A 20673-nucleotide genomic window follows, 5' to 3' on the forward strand; every position below is an offset into this window, starting at 1 on the left:
CTTATTATTATTTATACCAAAACAAGAAGACTTTGGACATTATGAGTTATGCTTAATGTGACGTACATTGTGGCTGTATACTTTAGTACCTGAAAGACTGAATTCTTAACACGCTTATTGGATAAGGTCCATGAGCCTCCAATTCAGATATACCGGATTGAATATGGAGAAAAAGGAAAGGCGTTCAGTCTCCAGCCAGACAATACGGCATGTGCGGTTAATCTGCACTGATACGAATTCTGGCTGACTTAATGTTGAAAGGGTACATATTATTTTCTTAGTGAGCCAGTACGTAATCAAAACTAGACAACGTGTCCGAGTGGTTAAGGAGATAGACTTGAATCATCACGATTGGATATCTATTGGCTTCGGCCTCGCAGGTTCGAATCCTGTCGTTGTCGTTTCATTTTGACTTTTTGCACCTAATCTCTCACAAGGTTATCTCAAGCACGTAGGCAGTGGCTTAAAAAGATGATTCATCACAGCTATTTGATGACGGTTGAAGTGAAAGGTTGGACGAATGCGATGTCTTGTCGTTAATTTTAGGTGTATAATCGACCAACGGCACCTTCAAGAGTATTGATATGACCCTTCTCCCCTCCCTCGCCTGGGCATATTGACGAAAGCACCGTGATTTGAATGACTTCAAGACTCATACACTAGCCAATAGACTCTTCGTCTTCAAAGTTTGTTGACTTTTGCACATTCTTGATGATTACGCGGCAGTGGGAATGGAGGCAAAGACTCGGAAATGTCCAAGAGAAGGGCGACTGTTTTCGGAGACACGCCGTGTTTCTACACTATTATTAGGTCAGAAGACTAAGCATAGAGTTCATCGCTTGCCACGCGGTTCAAGAAATGCCCGCTGTTTGGCTGCTAGATAGATGGTGGTGAAAGTCAGTTGGTTCGGAGAAATAAACCTCGACGGTCAAGTCCCATCACGCTTATCACGTTCCTTGTGACAGATTGTTCATATGTTCTTTACGGGATAATGAATTGGTGGTGAGAAAGTCTTGGAGGAATCTTGACTGGATGATGGTTTTAATCTGCAAGAGACAGTGGCACGACATGAATGTTGTCTGCAGCCCCAATCCCAATGGGCTTGCATAATCTAAGGTATCGCATTCAAAAGGGAAGATAGGGTCCGGCCAAGCTCCGGTAAGCATATCTGTTTGGAGTTTTACCAAGACACAGGAAAGGAAATCGTGGAAGTCTCAAGTTCTACAGGGAATGCGGAGACGAATTCCGTGTGCAAGACAATGAAGCTTGGCTATGAGCTTCTTTTGCCCTTGGAATAGACTCGGATTGCCATAAGATTTGGCTTGTGAAAGAGACCGCCATAAAATTTCCTTTGACCGACAGAAACGCTGGACTTGTTTCGTGTTTCAGGATCTCCTTTATGTTTCGTCTGTGAGTCAGGCTCTTATGGGACGATCATTTGCGCCTCTAATCGCTCAGCTCAGCCTCAAAGCAAGGGCAGAAAAGTCAAAGTAAAAAAAGAAAGAAAAATTGCTGGGGTGATTGAATACGGTAACGTTAATGCCTTATGCAAGTATGTTTGTGCTTTGGCTCTGAGATGATAGAAAGGTCATGTTATACTTCAAGATATAAGTGTAACCATCCGTCACTCAAAAGAACACAGAGTAAAGTAAAGTATAGAGAAAGCCTTTCTCAATTGACAAATGCATGAATCTCGTGGCGCCAAGCCTGGTCTCTCCAACTTTTGATGTCTACCAATCCCCTCTTGACCCTCCCCCGAGACATCTGTCAGTCCAGAAGCTAGAGATTTAGTGTCTTTTCTTACCCCTGGATCCTTTCCTCATCCACTGTTTTAGTTGGTTAGTTAGTCCTTCACACCAATTCATTCGTTCCAAGAAACAAATGTTGCCCGTGGGGTTGTTGTTTGTTGTTGACGATCTTCTCTTCTTTTACCCGCGCGGTGACGCGAAACAACCGGCCCTTTAGTTGTCTATGTCTGTAACCACCATGGTTTGTTCTACTGGCCAGGAAGCACGGTTGATCGCCGAGAGCATCAGGGGTCTTGTCCGTGTGCGGGGAGAGTTAGTGGTCTGTTAGGATTCACGATTCAACGGTTCACCTTGTCTGGGGCTCATCAGCAAAAGTCTCACTCTTTACTGTCTAGTCTTATTACTCTCATACTTTATTCGTTCCTTGGAGATCCGTCCTGGACCTGCCTGAAAGCGGTTACAGCAAAAATCTTGAATACATAACCCAAGTCTGGTCCCCCATCGTATCGTATCGTATCTCTCGTCTAAGTCAACGTTTGGTCTAGTCAGTTTAAGTCTAGCCAAGCCAAATCCAGCCTGAAAACGATCAAACGTCTGATCTATTGAGCTTCAGCTTATTGCGTTCTCGTATTCCACTCTCTAGTCGACTCTGTTATCGTCTTTCCTTCCTTACTTTTTCCTCTCTTCTTCTGGCAATCACTCTCTTGGCCTTTTCGCTCCTTCTTGACTTTTACCTCTACTATACCTGTCAATGGCTTGATCTTTCTTTTTCACACCTACGCCTCTTCAGCACCAGCAGCACGTCTATTTGACCACTACAGACAGACTCATCATCGCCACGTCAGTTGCTTAGGACATCAAACTACGCACATTTACTGGTCCATCGATAAAGCCTCTTACAAAGTAAATCTCTATAAAGATCCGATCTTACCATCACTTAAGTGCCAGCGACTTCCTGGAGAAGCCCATTGATCGCCGAGCGATACATACACATACAAACCTTTCAATCATCATGAAGCTTAATAGATTGGCTCTGGCCGGTCTGGCTTCTCTAGCCACTGCCACCAGAACAGCACCCAAATCACTCGACACCTCAAATCCAGGTATGTACTACAGTCATGTACTTCGTTACACCACTGACAACCTCAGACTCCATCAGAAATGTAGCAGGAACCCTGGCTTTCGATGCCATGTCCTACTACAAAGGCAACACTTCTTCAAACCCCAAAGACTTAGGTGATCTTCAAGATCCTTACTACTGGTGGGTAGCTGGTGCCCTTTGGGGCATCATGCTCGACTACTACCACCTCACTGGAGATTACACATACAACGATGTCATTATCGAAGCACTTCTGGGTCCCACAAACCTCGGAAAGGGTCTCGACTACATGCCTGCCGAGCATGCTGATGAAGAGGGCAACGACGATCTCTTCTTCTGGGGAAATGCTGTCCTGTCCGCCGCTGAACGAAACTTCCCCCAGCCTAACAAAGACCTTCCTTCTTGGCTTGACATTGCCAAAAACGTCTTCAACGAGCTTGCTGGTCGCTGGGACGACAGCACGTGTGGCGGTGGTCTTCTATGGCAAATCTACCCAGATAACCCCAACGGCATGACATACAAAAACTCGGTCAGCAACGGTGGTTTCTTCCAGCTCGCTGCCCGTCTTGGCCGAATCACGGGTGAATCCAAGTACCTCGACTGGGCTGTTAAGATCTGGGACTGGTCGTGGGATGTTGGATTCATAGACCACCGCAACTACCACGTCTATGATGGCACCGATATCAAAGACAACTGTCAAAAGACCGTTTATCATTCATTTACTTATACACAGGGCATCTACCTGTACGGAGCTGCTGTTATGGCAAACCACACTGGAAACCAAGAGTGGGTTGATCGCAGCAAGAACTTGCTTAAGGGCACTGACTGGTTCTTCGCACCCTTTGGCAACGTCACCAACGTCATGTATGAAGCCGCCTGCGAGACAGTCATGACTTGCACTGCAGACATGACCACTTTCAAGGGTTACCTATCACGCTTCATGTACTTGTCCATCCAAATGCAACCTGGCCTGAAGGAGCACGTCCACGCTCACCTTGAGCCAACTGTCAAAGCTGCTGTCCAGACCTGCACAGGTGGTAAGACAGGTCGTGAGTGCGGTCTGCGATGGTACGTTGAAGGAAATGATGGAAGCACTGGACTCGGCCAGCAAATGTGCGCTCTCGAAGCAGTTCAGGGACTGTTGTTAGGTGACGCTCCCGCGCCGCTACAGGGCAAAGATGTCAAGGTTATCCGTAGCACAGACTGGGCTGCCATGGACGTTCACGAGTCCAAGATTAAGAGCACCCCGTCATCGTCCTCCAAATCCGCTGAGACGGCGTCAGCAACGGCTGATGCAGCTCCTAAGCCTACAAAGAGTGAGGATGCGGCCAACGGGTACCGGGCCGATCTCGTCCTTGCATCGTTCAGTATTGTAACTGTCCTCACCTTCCTGGGACTGGCCTAGACAAAAGTTATTGATGATTGATTAGATCTTAAACGGGATAGAATGGACAGGCGTTCGGGAAATGGATTGATTATCGATTGGTCTAAAGGACCAAAATTCTTATAAGACGCTCATGCCTATGAGTGTTGCCTTTTATAATTTCACGAGATTACGTCTAGAAATCTAGATCTAACTTTCAAACGCCATTTTATCGTTGTTCCCCGTCGTGCTTTAGGATCCTCTAACTTCAGCCAATGTTGTCTTCAACGACTCCAAAAATCTTGTCACTTCGGCGTCTGTACCGACTGTGATACGTAGGCATCCTAGGCATCCGTGCTCTTTGCCTCTGAATCGCACAACCACACCCTTGCCTTCGGCGAGTTTCTCGTACACAGCCAGGGCGATACTGTTGTCTGGCTCACCCGCTGAGTTGAGCATCTCGTAAAGCAAAAAGTTACTCTCGGTGCCACCTCGTAGACGTCCAACACCAGGGATGTTGGGAAGCTCCTTGATAAGACGATCGCGCGACTCTAGGAGACGAGCGCGGTGGTCTCTCATGATAGCAAGACCCTTCTCGGAGACAGCGTATGACGCAAGAGCGCTTGTAGGACTAGAGATGTTGTAAGGAGCCTTGAGACTGTTGAGAAGTCGGGCAATGGGAGGTGATGTGAATGCAGCACCGAGACGGATACCAGCCATGCCAAAGGCCTTAGACAGGGTTTGCATAACAACCAAGTTGGGGAACTCGGTCACCCACTCAGCGAGGGAAGCATCGTCGGGAGCGAAGTCGATGTAGGCTTCGTCAAGAACAACAACTCCGTTCCATGTTGGGTGGTCAAGGATCTTCTGGACATCGGACTTGGCGAGAACTGAACCGGTAGGGTTACCTGGTGAGCAAAGGTAGACGAGCTTGATGTTGGGCTCATTCGTCAAGGCGTCGAGGACAGCAGGCACATCAATGCTGAATGAGGGAGCCTCCAGAAGAGGAACCTTGACTATGGCCACGTCGTTGACCTGTGCAGACACGGAGTACATGCCGTATGTAGGGGGGCAGGTAAGAATACGGTCCTTTCCAGGGACACAGAAGCATCGCAGCAGCGCATCGATAGCCTCATCACTTCCGACTCCAACGAAAAGGTTTTCGGGCTTAAGCGTCTTGCTCGTGTGGGCGTGGGTGTTACGCAACTCGCAAAGCTGCTGCTTCAATGGCTCCTGGTGAGGGTCGGGATAACGGTGGAGGCCGAGAAGATCGACGTCGACGCCATTGGCAGTCTGCTTGGCGACATCCGAGTTCAAAGAAGGACCATACGCGTTCTCGTTGGCATCGAGAAGGATGTTTGTACCGTCATCCTTGTAATCGCTGTATCAATGGTTAGTCCTCTCTTTCGGTTGATGCGGGGGAGGGGCAACTTGCTCTCTAGCACAGCGATACGGCTGTAGAGCCAGAATATTGGGCCTAGCGCAGGTTTCGAGGTTGAAGGGAGCCATTGGGAGTCTAATTGAGTGTTTACGTGAAGATGATATGAAAGGGAATGCGAAGCTCTTGCTCTTTAAGCTGTTAACGTATAGCCACTTTTGCTTGATAAGGCCGACGCCGGCCGGAGGGGCGAGTCATCGGATTTTTTGTGGGGCGCGATGTTATCGTGTGAAAGGCGTTCAAAGTATTGGATAATTGACCAAGGGAAGATTTGATGTCTGGTACCTTGATAAGCAATTGGACAAGGATTGAATCTGAATGATGACTGCATGAGAGTTTCGGAGTCTTTGTGAGTTAGCATTGGTTCATCTACGCTGTCGAGTCACTTACATGTGCTTCCACTACCCTAAAGAGAAAGAGAATAATACTTGAATGGCCATATGATACTTGAACAGGCAGACTATAAGCGCAATTAGTGTAGCAGAGCATCTCCCCTCGAACCGAGACTATTGGATCTCGATTGTGATGATACACACGGCTGGGTGGAAACTATTGGTGTTCCTTCACAGAATATTACAAATAAAACATTGACGAGACTCAGCAACAGGAGCAACGAAAACCGTCAACTAGGCTCTCTATTTTGTTCTCTGATAACTCCTTAAAGCATACAGGTAGTGAGTAGAACGGTAAAGTGAGGTTTGAGACAACGAATCACTTAGCAGAAGCAATACAATTATCTACAGAAGTCCGGACGTAGGCGAGACAACGATCGACTAACACAGCACGGCTGCAATCAACAATATATCCACGAATATGAGCCTCTTTCAACAAGAAAGGTCGCGTGGCCCAATGGCAAGGCGTCTGACTACGAATCAGAAGATTCTGGGTTCGATCCCCAGCGTGATCAATCTTTTTGACTCTGGTGTCGAATATTTGTCGATCTTGGTTGTGGGGAGAGAGTCGGCGCAAACCTTTTTTGTGGGTTAGGTAACCAAGTTAGCGTTGACTTTACTTGCGGCAACTGACTTGCTACTGACAGTAGATCAAGTTTAATAATGGCCGAGTAATTAGAACTTGGAACCGAAGTCTGGTAGATTATTGCTGTACTCTTTGAATTGTCTTTCCAAGCAGGATGGCGAATATGGGTTGGCAAGTGGTTTAGTTGGGTTGGTATAAGTCAGGTTGAATCGTGATTGGCTAGAATAACTTTGATTCTGATCAACTCTACACTGCATTCTTCTCGCTTTACTTCTCAATAAGATACAAGAGAACTACACAGAAGCTTCTAAATCTTATAACTAGTAATTCATGTTGTTATTTGCAACTAGACAGAAACTTCCAACATTCCACTGTGGGCTTCGCTTCTCGTGTCCCGCTTCACCAAGTGGGTTTTCCACAGAAGGCATACAATGGCTACGATGCCGGCCGAACCGCATTCACCTATGAGAAGTCTCTTGAGAATCGCTTTCCCACTTCAATCGCGGACTAATAAGTCTAACTATAAGGCCGCCTGACATAAAACGGTCGCGTGGCCCAATGGGTAAGTTCAATCACCAGTGCACCTCGTTGAGGTTACACAAGCCACAAGCATTCAATACTAACAAGACACCAGCAAGGCGTCTGACTACGAATCAGAAGATTCTGGGTTCGATCCCCAGCGTGATCATTGCTTTTTGCCAGTGTTGATCAAATATATTGTTCTAGGTCATATTCACAAGGAAGTCGTAAAGTGTCTACTGTATAATCTAAATTCGTGAGCTCAAATTCATAAATCATCAATCTCATCAGATCCCTGAGTCATCTTGCTCCATCTCCATTCCGTGCGAGAAATCATTCCATGCCTTACAGCCTTTTTCAATCTCCTCGTATTCCTGATCCGATACCAGTGCCGGGATTTCGTCTTCTCGTACAACAAACTGTAGTGAAAAGCCTTCGGCAGCATGCCATCCTATATGACAGTGCATGAGCCACACGCCAGGATTATCGGTAAGAAAAGCGATAACCAAGTGCCCTTTCGCAGGCAATAGGGCAGTATCACGACGTGGCGGGTTCTCCGTTTTGAGGGTGACATTGGGACCGTATGGTCCGACACCCTGGGCGAGAATATGGTAATCGAAACCATGAAGGTGAATCGGATGAGAGATGTCAAGTTCCGTCTCGATAGCGAGGTAGACCCATGCGTCCTTCTTTGGAATGCGAATCACAGCATTTGAATCGGTAAACGAGGTGTTGGTGCCGAGTTTGAGGAGTGAAGGGTGGTTCCATTCAGCAATCATGGTAGTACTGTTGAGGGACCACTTGATAATGCCGTCCGAGTTCCAAGACCGGTTGGCATTCTCAACGACTTCGGTGTCAGGGGGGCCGACAATATGGGGAACGACAGGTACGATGCTCTCATAGGGTTCGTCTTCGCAGTGATCCTCAAATTTTCGTCCTTTCGTTGTGGGCGTCGAACTGTTGGATGAGTAAGACACAATGCCGAGAGCGTTTTGTGGATTGGCGTTTTTGGTGCAGTCGAGCTGGGGGATAGCACGGAGCCAAAAGGCAGATGCCTTTGAGGCTTGGTTGGCGGTAACAAGAATATCCATGCGTTCACCTAAACATTTTAGCGGGATAGCGAGAAAAGGAAGCAGAGGGTTATACCGATTGCGATGCTCACATGGTCGGTCTCGTATGGCTCGATAGAAACAAAATCCACAGAAACAACTTGGAGAGTATGATGGTCAATAGAGAATTTGTAGAGCGTATCGATGCCAGTATTGACGAGACGAAGCCGGTATGTCTTGCCCTCCTGAAAGTCCAGTCTGAACCTTTCACCGGTCTGATTCTTGTGACCTTCTTTCCCGTACGTGTTGGTACCGTTGATGAGCACATTGTCCATCAACGCAGGGCCCTTTCTCTGAACTTCGGGTAGGATCTGGTTGACAGTTTGGTGAGACCAATCACTCAGCATAATGGTTCCCACGTCCTCGTCGTAGTTGGCGCTTGCTGGGCCACGGATGATCAAGCCGCCATAGACACCATCATAAGTTTGAAGACCAAAATGCGAGTGATACCACGAAGTTCCGTACTGAGTAGCCCGCCACCTGTATGTTGTTGAAGACCCAGGAGCCACAGGACACTGTGTAACAGCAACGACGCCATCCTGAGGGTTCGTGTAGTTCTGATGAGTGCCGTGGAAGTGGAAGGATGAGCCATTGGTCGAAGTCTTCAGGTTGCTCGTCAAGTGAACGACAACGTTATCGCCCCAGTCTGCAAAGATAGTCGGGCCTAAGAAGTTAGATCCTGAATTAAAGCTTTCGTATGGCGGAAATCTTACCAGGTACTGTTCCGTTGATGGCTTGGGCGAACCTAGGGACTCCATCTGGAGCGAAGATGATTTCACTGATCTCAAGCCAATATTCTCGTGTGACCCCCGTATCGGGAATGACAGAATAGTAGTCGCTGTGGATATCATATCCACACCATTGGTCTCGAGTAGATGGTGTATTTCCAGAGCATGGACCTTTCTTCTGAATCTGCGACACGGCTCCAGGCAATGCGTTCGAACAGGAGGCCAGGGCAAGATAGAGAAGCGAATACAAAGCAATATTATACATATTGAATGATGTGAGATCGAATTTGTTTGATGATGAGTTGAAATAAAACCAGAATGCCTTGCTGATCTTGTCCTTTTAAACGATCCAGAAAGGCCACGATGGTGGAACTACCGCCTTCGAGAACGAACTTCGCCTGGTCATCATGCGTTCTGGCCGGTCTCAGCGATATCGATGTTGATCCAAGTGGAATCCAGATCATTCACTTACCAGTGAGATATCGTGAGATGTGTTGAGAAGCCATAGCGTTGCATGTTGGTTCATCGGAAAGGTCCGCATATGTCAATGGCGTCGAAAGTCGACCGGTTCACACAAGATGGCGTCGAGTTTTCATGTGACTTATCGAGATCCTGCTAAGTACATATTCCTCAGATCCAGAGATATGCATAGCGCTACTCAGACTGTAGAGCTAAGTATAATGAGTCTTGGTGACCCAGTCATTACTTACTGCAGCCGTCGGCCTGCCCGATGCATCGACACGGGCCCATGGGACAGGCGATTCCGCTTTGAAGGCGATAAGAAGTCAACATACCCGTGACATCCACGATCTTCATCATCCCAACCACACAATCTGAACCTTTCGATGTTGTCTTTCTCGTTGCATGTCCGGATGCACCATGCTGTGAATCATAGCCGAAGCCGATGATTGCAGGAACCCAATCACGATTATAGAAGGAGATAGAGATCGGTTGAGGACTGGAAACGAGATCGGAAGTCACTCAAGATCTTAGAACTTCCATGACTGAAGTGTCAAGGTTGAGGTGACAGGAGAAACTAGAATTATACGGGCTGACTTTGTCAAGGGCTGGTAGGAATTTGTGTTCGTCAATATTTGAAAAGTCAATAGAGGAATATTCCGCAAAAAATTCTTGGCATGCCACTCAGTTTATTGGAATGCAGCATGCTGGGTACCTGTTGACTTGAAGCTCGTGTAAGTCAAGTTGTTCGAAGATACAGGGATCTCTATGGTGTTGATGTCCACTGAGCACCCCGCCAACGTCACCTGACGTCGCGACGTTACAGCGCATCGCTCTTTCCCCAGGCGCGACCCCTGTTGGGCAGGCATGAGTTGTGAGATCGCGCCTGCGATTTTATATAAACAGACTTGACTCTTTCAACAACTTATCCAGGTTTGTGAGCACGCAAGCTTGCCACCGCGAGACACGAACGTCATTTTGGTCAGTTGTTTCTTGCGAAGAGAATTCCATTTTGCTTTCAGTGCAGCCAATCGATCTCTTTGAGCAAATGGTCTATTCTTTCTTGTCCATCGACAACAAACTCCACCTATGCGACACCACGAGCCTACGAAACATCCCATTGCCGCCAGAGTTAAGGGCCATCGCGTGACGGGAAGCGCTCCTCTATCACTCCAGTCTTTTCACGGCAAAGCTGGCCGGGATCAAGCGAACCACACGATGCCGCCGAGTCTAAAAGACAAAGGCGGTCGGCTTCTGGCTTTTGCCAATGCTGGCACAAAAAATGAACTGCAATCACAAGTCGACATCAAATCCTCAAGTGTAGAGCCACCACGAAATGCTGCTCCACCTCCAGCTCCTACACCTCGTCCTTCTAGTTTTCCTCGAGAGATCGCGGTGCTTGGTGGTAGAAACACTGCACCCCCGAGACAAAACCACCCTTTCAGCCAACCACCGCCACCCCATTCACCCCGTTCACAACAGCTCTCAGTAGTATCTTCACCCAACGGTCATGCCAGACCTAACTCGAACGGTCGTCCAGATCTCTTCTCTGGCTCTCAGCTTGATGACAACTTCCTGGAGTCTGGTCTGACTACCCCATATAATGAGCCCTCTGAACCCGTTAGACTCGGGCCCGAGTTGACTCGTGATCTTAAGAAGAACATTCCGTCACGCAACCCTGATCGCAACCGATTTCAACGACCTGCCGCGGCGCCGCTAAGCGATTTGTTCGCTATTGGGGATGATCTTCGCATGAATGTCATTTCTCGACCTCAACGACACAATATCGACCATATGGGCGATGGTTTTCAAGACAACGTGAACGTTAGACATGGAAAAGCTAATGGTCATTACAATCATGGACGGGCCCGTCCTGAATCACCTGCACGACCTGACTCCAGGATTCCCATGCGTGAAGTGAAAATTCGAAAGTCACATACTGGCCGGTCAGAAGCCTACGATTTGAACAGGGTACCGAGCCCATCTCCCAAGCGCCGTGAGACACATCGGCCAAGCAACCATAGAATTGAGATGCCGCGAGAGCCTACTGTGCATCATATCGATGACGAGGATTTGGAGAGTTCTTCACGTGGTGGGGAGGAAGAAGAAGAAGAGGAGGAGGAGCATGCGACACCCAGGCCCAAGGCCGCCGAACCGGTGATTCAAAGGACTCAGTTGAGGAGCATACCACCCGTTACAGATCCAGTCCCAAGAATGACCCGTACAGACAAGAAACGACGCCGTCCAAACCCAGAGTACGACGATGTTGCCCTCAGATCCATGTCGTTCACCACCCTTCAACAGCAGCCTTTTGACTTCGATCCATCCAAGGATGAACAAAAGGGGACCGGAGTGGATCCTGGCAATATAGAAGCAAAATTGGACCAGTTTCGTCATCTTGGCGAGCAGGAACAACATGACCTCTTCTCTCATATGTCGATTGAGAACTGGGAGACGTCTGGTAATTGGTTTGTCAATGAGTTTAGTGGTTTGATGCAACGACTTATGGAGTCGAGGCGCAACAAGCGCATGATCATTCAGGAATTTGAGCAGGAAGCGGCCGATCGTGAGGAAGCTGTTCGTCTCCGGACAGAAGCTGTTGACCGAAAGCTCTCCAAGATGAAGCAAGATGGCCAGCGAGTGGTTGATGATAAGACTGGATGAATCATCTACCGTTTACCGACGAAACTGTGCGAGACATGAGTTTTACGACCGATACGACTGCATTATGATGGAGTTGAGGCTGATTTGCTCGACATTGGGAGCGTGATATTTTCAAATGGTTTGCGAGAGTGCAGCAATATGCAGAATGTTCTCCTGCTAGACTATTCATAACCCTGTAGATATTTTTTCTTATATCATTAAGGCCTATAGAAGTTAGTATAACTGCATAGACTTACACTCAGGCTCGATTCTCATGCTAAACTTATAACTTGAAACTAAGAAAGACATCTAGGGTCTTCACGCCAGAAACAGGGGCTCTATAGAGGTACGACGGTGAATCACATGGTTCGTGAGAAGTATTCGGTGGTTTCGTTGAAACGGCTCAGGACCGTAAGTAGTTCATTAATGTCTAGTCGTAACGGATTTTGGTGAGTTCCTTTTTGTGTGGTTGGGTTGAATATGTCTCCCCTGTTCAGACCCTTCGGACATGCTTTACTTTTCTGTCACGGCCTACCACCATTCGCAATTGACGACCTGGTCGGTTGGCCAGGACTCCTTTTCGCATTCTATCGGTGTAGAGTTCGTAAGCGGGGTAATAACCGTCGACGAATTTGACGACCTCTTGTGAACACATTCCAGCTTCTGGGTCACCCCTTTCCTCACGCAGGTGATCCTCTTGCTCTAGTCTCCAGCCATACACATAGCCAAGGTCTTCGGCGTCGATCTGAATAAAGGCGTCAAAGGAATCTGTGAGGCTGTCGTACTCCAATAGCTTCTCGTTGACGAATAGGAGATGCTCAAGCTTATGCGCTTTAAGAGTTCGGTTGGGCATGTTGAGTCTGGCTTCTACGCCCTCTTGCGTTAAGGGGCGGAAGCCTACACACCATCCCTCGAGAATAATGGCCTGGATTTTGGGCTGATCAGGCTGGTTTACCGGAGTCCATTCTGACTCGGGAAGTCGATCTCCTTTACCACCATTAATGGCCTTGTCGTACTTTGGTAGTTTTGCAGGTTCTCCTTTTAGTACTGCCTCAAAGAAGGCTTTTGCCAGAGGCAGATCATGAGTTCCTGTGAGCGTTAGAAGCGTTCAATTGAGAGTTCAAATAAGCCTACTTACCTGGCTCTCCACGATGTTGAATGAGGGCATTTTCAGGATCAGACTCAGCCAGAGCAACTTGGTCCTGACGAGTGAGGTAGAATTCGTCTATGCTACAGACTAGAGTAGGGACATTCTGAGCCTCCAGAGCCTTACTCAAGGACTTGACAAGAGTAGACTTGCCAGCACCCTGGATACCATTGAGACCGATGACAAAGGGACGGTCGGGAGACTCTTCGCGGTGGAGTTTGAGCTGAGAGAGGATGAAGGGGAGGCAAATCTCAGTTTTATCGTCAATGAAGTGGGGAGCCATGATGAGAAGTCAAGTTAAGAGAAGGTGAGTTACGATAAGGATAAGGATAAGGGTATTGCATATGAGAGGTAAGCGTAGTCCGAGGTTGGTAGTGCAGCCATAGAATGAATGATTGAGTGCGATCTTGTCAGTCAATTGCCTTCTTTTTTTGGTCGGGCAATTCGAGCCCGAGAGACAAGAGTGAGAGAATATGACGGCACTGGAAACTAGCAAATCAGGACTGTTTCCTGAGTCTAGGTCTGGGTCTGGGTCTAGGCTTGACCTTGGGCCTTGGCCTTGATCGGGTTTGATTTTGCGGGGAGTTAGAGAGTGAGTGAGAAGAGGCATTTGTGGGGGTGTTTTTGTATGGACAGTTACCTTAGCCGGGATCGGGACAAGAGGTCGGCAGAGGGATGTCAATTACTATAAGCATACCTAATAACGATAACGATCTAACTGGCAACGGGACAATACTAATTAAATCAGTCACATTCTAAATATGAATAATTCATTATAAATTAATTATATCTATGCAGTCTCAACTTACACTGATCTACAGAGTACTGCTGCAACTGTATCTTCAAGACTTCAAGCTAACTCGATACTACTACTTCTGACCAGTTAACTTACCCCAGATCTTACATTTTATTTCTATAAAAACATGTGACATGACATGAAATAGGCACATATTCCTGCGCATGACTTCATCTACCGTCGTCAATCTTTACATGTGAACAAAGTCCGTTGCCATTCCCGGCCTAGCGTATTCCCCGCAACCAGTCCCCTCGGTACCCCATAGAAGCCGAGGCTTCCCCTTCACAAGGTCCATGACCCCCGGGTCCTTTGAGTTGCACCCAGGGCCGGCCCAAGCTTGTTAAGAGCTGTTCGTTGCGCTGCCTCCCCAATTATTTTATTTATCCTCAATTCATCCTTCATTCCTCTCTTCCTCCATCTCCATCTCCATCTCACCTCTCTTCTTGTCTTTTTTTGTCCCGTCATATTGAGCGTGTCCCATTATACCCACCTTCTGTCGCATATCACATCATCATAAACACACCATCATGGCAGAGCAGTTGAGATACGACGGCCAAGTTGTTGTCGTCACCGGTGCTGGCGGTGGTCTTGGAAAGGCATATGCTACTTTTTTCGGCTCTCGCGGTGCCAGCGTTGTCGTTAACGATCTCGGCGTCACCTCAAAGGGTGAGGGCAACTCATCAAAGGTTCGTACAACACTAAACAGCTTCACCTTGGCGCAAGCGCATACAGCTAACTCTGGTCGCGATAGGCTGCCGATGTTGTCGTCAACGAGATCAAGGCCGCAGGCGGCAAGGCTGTTGCCAACTACGACTCAGTAGAGAACGGCGAGCGCATCATCGAGACCGCCATCAACGCCTTCGGCCGAATCGATATCCTCATCAACAACGCTGGTATCCTACGAGATGTCAGCTTCAAGAACATGAAGGAGGAGGATTGGGATCTTATCTACAAGGTCCACGTCAAGGGATCATACAAGTGCGCTCGCGCTGCTTGGCCCCATTTCCGCAAGCAAAAGTATGGCCGTGTCATCAACACTGCCTCAGCTGCTGGCCTCTTCGGCAACTTTGGTCAGACCAACTACTCTGCTGCTAAGCTCGCCATGGTCGGTTTCACAGAGACTCTCGCCAAGGAGGGTATTAAGTACGGCATCATGGCCAACGTTATTGCGCCTATCGGTATGTCATCAACGCGCTTCCTCTTGTGAACCTCATATACTGACGTCAGATAGCTGCTAGCAGAATGACCGAGACCATCATGCCTCCTGATGTGCTCGAGCAGCTCAAGCCCGAATGGGTTGTTCCTCTGGTTGCTGTCTTGGTTCACAAGAACAACACACAGGAGACTGGTGGTATCTTCGAGGTTGGCGGTGGCCACGTCGCCAAGCTTCGATGGGAGCGATCCAGCGGTCTCCTACTCAAGGCCGACGACTCTTACACCCCTGGAGCTATCATCAAGAACTGGAACAAGGTCATTGACTACTCCAACCCCCAATACCCCACAGGACCCAACGATTTCCTCACATTGCTCGAGGATTCTATGAAGATGGGACCTACTGAGCAGGGCGAGAACCCTGACTTCACTGGCCGTGTCGCTCTCGTGACAGGCGGTGGTGCTGGTATCGGTCGCATTTACGCCTTGGCTTTCGCCAAGTATGGCGCAACAGTTGTCGTCAACGATCTGGCTGACCCCGAGCCCGTGGTTGCTGAGATCAAGAAGCTTGGTGGCAAGGCCGTCGGTGTCAAGGCCTCCGCTGAGGACGGTGAGAAGGTTGTCAAGGCTGCTATTGACGCCTTTGGCCGCATCGATATCGTTGTCAACAATGCCGGTATCCTTCGCGACAAGGCCTTCTCTAACATGAACGATGATCTCTGGGACCCTGTCCTGAACGTGCATCTCCGAGGCACCTACAAGGTCACCAAGGCTGCTTGGCCCTACTTCCTTAAGCAGAAGTACGGTCGTGTTCTGAACACTACCTCTACCAGTGGTATTTACGGCAACTTTGGCCAGGCCAACTATGCTGCTGCTAAATGTGGTATCCTCGGCTTCTCTCGCGCTCTTGCTCTTGAGGGTCACAAGTACGGCATCTACGTCAACACCATCGCCCCCAACGCTGGTACTGCCATGACCGCCACCATCATGCCCGAGGAGATGGTCCAGGCTTTCAAGCCCGACTACATTGCTCCTCTTGTCCTTGCTCTCTGCAGTGACAAGTGCCCCACCCCTAATGGCGGTTTGTACGAGGTCGGAAGCGGCTGGTGCGGTCAGACTCGCTGGCAGCGAACCGGCGGCCACGGCTTCCCTGTGGATGTTACCCTCGTCCCCGAGGAGGTTGTCAAGCACTGGAAGGACATCGTTACTTTCGACGGCCGTGCCGACCACCCTAGCAAGTCCCAGGACTCGATCGAGAAGATCATGGCCAACATGCAGAACACAAGCAAGGCCAAGGAGTCATCTGGTGAGGGTGAGACTGATTACAAGAAGGTCATCGCCGAAACTCTCAAGAAGGAGGGCAAGCCTACCGAGTACAACTACGAGGAGCGAGATGTCATTCTCTACAACCTTGGTGTCGGTGCTAAGCGCACCGATCTCAAGTACGTCTTTGAGGGTGCCGAAGACTTCCAGGTCCTTCCTACTTTCGGTGTCATCCCTCCTTTCAACACTGAGATGCCCTTTGACTTTGGCAACATTGTCCCCAACTTCTCTCCCATGATGTTGCTCCACGGAGAGCAATACCTTGAGATCCGCAAGTTCCCTATCCCTACCAACGCTCGCCTTGTTAGCCGAGGCCGTCTCCTTGAGGTCGTTGACAAGGGTAACGCTTCTATTGCCCGAAGCGCCACCACTACCGTTGACGCCAACACTGGCGAGGATGTCTTCTATAACGAGGCCAGCGTCTTCCTCCGTGGTACTGGTGGCTGGGGTGGTCCCAAGCGTGGCGCCGACCGCGGTTCTGCCACTGCTGCCAACAAGCCCCCTGCTCGTGACCCCGACGTTGTAGTCGAGACACCCACAAGCGATGACCAAGCTGCTATCTACCGCCTGAGTGGTGACTACAACCCTCTCCACATCGACCCTGAGTTCGCCAAGGTTGGTGGCTTCAAGGCCCCCATCCTTCACGGTCTCTGCAGTTTCGGTGTTGCCGGAAAGGCTGTCTACGAGCGCTTCGGTGCTTTCAAGAACATCAAGGTCCGTTTCGCTGGTGTTGTCATCCCTGGTCAGACTATCGTCACTGAGATGTGGCGCGAGGGCAACAAGATCATCTTCCAGTCCAAGGTTAAGGAGACAGGCAAGCCCGCCATCGCCGGTGCCGCTGCAGAACTCAGAACCGACGGCAAGAGCAAGCTCTGAACAAAAATTTGCACCATCAACGGAGTTTTGCGATTGGGATTTTAGTGTAATATCATGAAGTCTGTATTGTAGTTGAGTGATGTGATCTTAAATCATGTCCTGTTTTGCCCAATCTTGAATGCCAATTCGATACCAGTTTCAGAATACAAATATTTATATAAACCACAAGACGCCCCGTACCATTCCTGATAACCCAATGTATGCAAATTTATTCTGCCAGCGCTGTGAGGCTTTCTTAGTCCGTCTTGTCATACGCCGTTAAATCGTAAACCCATCCGTGCCCTCAAACAAACACAGTTTCTACGATGAGGTCGAAAACTTCTGCAAGAGCAGGAACTCGCCCACTGAAAAACACGCGCTCAACACTCACGTCCATCCTGTTCCCTGCAACGCCTGTCTCAAGAAACGCACGCTCTGTGCCTGATAGTTCTCGGTTTTCCATGTCTTTCCACTTACGCTCCGCTTCTTCGCGCGCAGCCTGCAGGACCTTGTCTGTATCCTCTGATTCCCAAAGATTGCATCTATCGCACTCCTTACAGGGCGTAGCATCACCTTCGGGGCGAAAGTGGTCACAGAAGTGGCGATATCCCTCGTCGCTGAGGTCGGCACGGCAGACGTAGCACATCTTATAGCCACACGGGCATGTGAGTTTGTTGCAGCCTGCATTCTTCACGAATGACGTATTGCAACGGGGGCAGACGCGCTTGATCGCCATGCTCATGGCTTGTTCGACCTGTGTACGGAGCGCGACAAGCGATGATTCGTTACACACGTGAATGTCCTTCCATGACTTGTGGCATGAGAGGCATGACGCACGACCGCACTCGGGGCTCTGGCATGTGAATTTTGTACCGCGGCGGCGGCGGCGATGACGGTTAAGAGCCTTGGACCATTCCACTGAAATGTAGTCGCCGAAAGACTGCTGTGTGCTGAGGATGAGACATAAAACGGAAGAGATAAGGACGAAAGGAAAGACAAAGGGTATAGTCGCGATGCAAAGGATCAGGACGATTAGGTTGGATATACTATCCGACTTGATGCGAAGAGCAGACTCGTGAGCTGGTGTGTATATGTCGTCGATCTCAGCGTAGTCACAAAAAGGGCACCGTACCAATGGTAGATTGGATGCCAGGAGACTATGCTCTGCTAGTCGACGATCAAGCTTGTGTAAGATTTCTGCACCCTTCTTTTCTTCTTCCATGGCTCGACGAATGTGATCGGGTGGTATATGCCCAGGGCATCCGTCGCCGTCGGAGGAGAGGCACTTGAGCGTCCCCATTTCTGGGTTGATGCTGCTCTGCCAACCTTGGCCGAATACAGCTTCCTTTATTGAGTGCTGTACGCAACGGTAGCAGACTAAATGGCCCTCACGGTTACAGTGAGTAAACTCTTCAAAGGCTGCTGACATGTAGCAACAGACACACTCGTGCGTTGCTTCAGCCTCTTCCGCTTCTTCGTTATTGAGAATCATGGCCAAGCCTCTATCTCTTCCCTCTCTATCCAATCTATCCTTCTCTTTCAGAGGGGCCACCAAGATATCGTATAGTTCGCGGTCAAGCTCTGCACTGCCTGTTGCCCGAATGGTGGGTATGATAGACCCTTGGCCGGTTGAGCGCCATGATACCAACGGGTGATTCTCAGCCTCCCCTGTAGCGATAGGTTTACGTCGAAAGAAGAGTGATGATATTGTGAAACGCCATGATTTAGAAGATAATGTGACGAGGGTTTGTCGAGCATCGAGGTAGGAGTAATTGGATTCGGCAAGGACAGCGTTGATGGTGGATCGTGATAACCCCTTGAACTCGTGCCATGCCAGATTTTGCACAGCTCTTTTATATTCTTTGCTCTTGAACGCTTCAGTCTTGGGAACCGTTTCGGGACGGGTCGTCTCCTTATCAGGGACCCTCCAGCGGCCCTTGACCCACGTCACCCTGTTCTTTAAAAGGGCATCAGCGACAAGAGCGAGACGCGATTCGCCGTCAAAGTTGGACAGCAGCTCTCGAAAGACCTCGATCTGGATATCGGGGAATACGGCAGCGAGAGCCTCGAGGCTGTTGTTCAGCTCGCGGAGATCGGGCCTCTCAGGCGGGAGACAAGGTAGCTGGGCCTCATCGTAGATGTACTCTGGCTGGAGGTGGAGATCGGACTCGCTCGATTTGGACCGGACCGAAGGAGTTCTATTGTTGGAGGTGAGCAGCCCAGTGAATACCATCGCGGCTGGTCATTCTGGTGTACGGAGTGCCTGTCTAGTTGGAATGATAATGGCGGTGTTGATGATGCTTAAAGTTGGCTTAGGTAATAGAGGTTGAGGTGTCAAGTAACGAGGCGTACCAGATTTCAAAGGTTGACAAAAAATGGATAACTTTTACCAATAAAAAGTTCAAAAAAGCCAGGCGGATTTCACATGATTGTTTGTTTCACTTTCCTCATTTATGATTTTATAGCTGCCAGGTTTGCCTGAGTATTCAACTAATGTAGGGGTAAACAGAGTTGCATTGTGTTGTCTAGTCAAACATACATTGCTGAAGCACGTTTTCAGTATAGGTCTTCCGCAACATGGCGTTTACAGAAAGCTGCATAAAGCCAAATAGGGCGGTTCCAGATTGTATCAGACCGAGATCTGACCATTTAGGTCGAGTACATATAGTAAAAGACTCAGTAGACTTGCATGTTGAATCCTCCAGCCCAGGGTAGGTAGGTAGGTAGGTTAGTAGTTTGAGGATGGCTACCAACTAGCTGGGTGACTGGAGTAGTTATTCAGGTTTCGACATATCTGTAAGTCTTGATATAATTCCATCAAAGTGATAGCGCGCTAGAGAAGTATTAAAGGTCCAGACCATCGATCGAGTTCTCCAGGACTTGTACTCTTCGATTCTCCCACAAACAAGAGTTGCACTACATGTCGTGATGCCGGGTCAAGACTCTATTCTCTTCATCGTCAGTTAGGTAGGTAGGTAGGTATGCACTCTGTTCTTTCCTTACCCTGCTTCGATGAACCACCATGCTTGGGCAGGCAGGAACGAATTATAGGTATTGCATCTTAACATGATATCTTAGGAAGGATTGGCGCGGCTTGTTCCACCCTTTTTGGCAGGTAACTACCCATGCCTTCCTTCCTAAGTGGCAAGAGAGCGATGACATCGGCAGACTTCATACAGAAAAAGGTCAAATGACGAGTGTAGCATTTCTTTCATCATGCAAACATCCCCCAACGGTGCCATTTCATGCTTAGCCCATGACCCGAAGCATGGTCATTCTCCCACCTCAACTGTATCGGAACATGTGCCATCGAAAT

General features: G+C 48.9%; 7 protein-coding genes across 7 annotated transcripts; 3 read left to right on the top strand and 4 right to left on the bottom strand.

Moving 5' to 3' along the window:
• Positions 1-2760: 2760 nt before the first annotated feature.
• On the top strand, positions 2761-4252 carry FIESC28_04835 (uncharacterized protein; the record flags this gene model as incomplete). Its single annotated transcript, XM_031158982.1, has 2 exons — positions 2761-2851; positions 2898-4252. The coding sequence occupies 2 exons, from the start codon at positions 2761-2763 to the stop codon at positions 4250-4252; spliced, it is 1446 nt and encodes a 481-aa protein (XP_031016934.1).
• A 210-nt stretch (positions 4253-4462) lies between these two features.
• On the bottom strand, positions 4463-5719 carry FIESC28_04836 (uncharacterized protein; the record flags this gene model as incomplete). The annotated part of the gene is made up of 2 exons (XM_031158983.1): positions 4463-5591; positions 5664-5719. 2 exons carry the CDS (start codon positions 5717-5719, stop codon positions 4463-4465), a joined length of 1185 nt encoding a protein of 394 aa, XP_031016935.1.
• Positions 5720-7432: 1713 nt separating this feature from the next.
• FIESC28_04837 (uncharacterized protein) lies at positions 7433-9247 on the bottom strand (the record flags this gene model as incomplete). Its single annotated transcript, XM_031158984.1, has 3 exons — positions 7433-8244; positions 8292-8918; positions 8968-9247. 3 exons carry the CDS (start codon positions 9245-9247, stop codon positions 7433-7435), a joined length of 1719 nt encoding a protein of 572 aa, XP_031016936.1.
• A 1283-nt stretch (positions 9248-10530) lies between these two features.
• On the top strand, positions 10531-12105 carry FIESC28_04838 (uncharacterized protein; the record flags this gene model as incomplete). Its single annotated transcript, XM_031158985.1, has 1 exon — positions 10531-12105. The coding sequence occupies one exon, from the start codon at positions 10531-10533 to the stop codon at positions 12103-12105; it is 1575 nt and encodes a 524-aa protein (XP_031016937.1).
• Positions 12106-12577: 472 nt separating this feature from the next.
• FIESC28_04839 (uncharacterized protein) lies at positions 12578-13514 on the bottom strand (the record flags this gene model as incomplete). The annotated part of the gene is made up of 2 exons (XM_031158986.1): positions 12578-13173; positions 13223-13514. 2 exons carry the CDS (start codon positions 13512-13514, stop codon positions 12578-12580), a joined length of 888 nt encoding a protein of 295 aa, XP_031016938.1.
• A 1040-nt stretch (positions 13515-14554) lies between these two features.
• FIESC28_04840 (uncharacterized protein) lies at positions 14555-17378 on the top strand (the record flags this gene model as incomplete). Its single annotated transcript, XM_031158987.1, has 3 exons — positions 14555-14713; positions 14779-15205; positions 15259-17378. The coding sequence occupies 3 exons, from the start codon at positions 14555-14557 to the stop codon at positions 17376-17378; spliced, it is 2706 nt and encodes a 901-aa protein (XP_031016939.1).
• Positions 17379-17661: 283 nt separating this feature from the next.
• FIESC28_04841 (uncharacterized protein) lies at positions 17662-19590 on the bottom strand (the record flags this gene model as incomplete). Its single annotated transcript, XM_031158988.1, has 1 exon — positions 17662-19590. The coding sequence occupies one exon, from the start codon at positions 19588-19590 to the stop codon at positions 17662-17664; it is 1929 nt and encodes a 642-aa protein (XP_031016940.1).
• Positions 19591-20673: the final 1083 nt, after the last annotated feature.

Source organism: Fusarium coffeatum, assembly GCF_003316985.1.
Source record: "Fusarium coffeatum strain FIESC_28 chromosome Unknown BRIP53273_contig_106, whole genome shotgun sequence".
In the NCBI taxonomy this organism is placed as follows: Eukaryota; Fungi; Ascomycota; class Sordariomycetes; order Hypocreales; family Nectriaceae; genus Fusarium; species Fusarium coffeatum.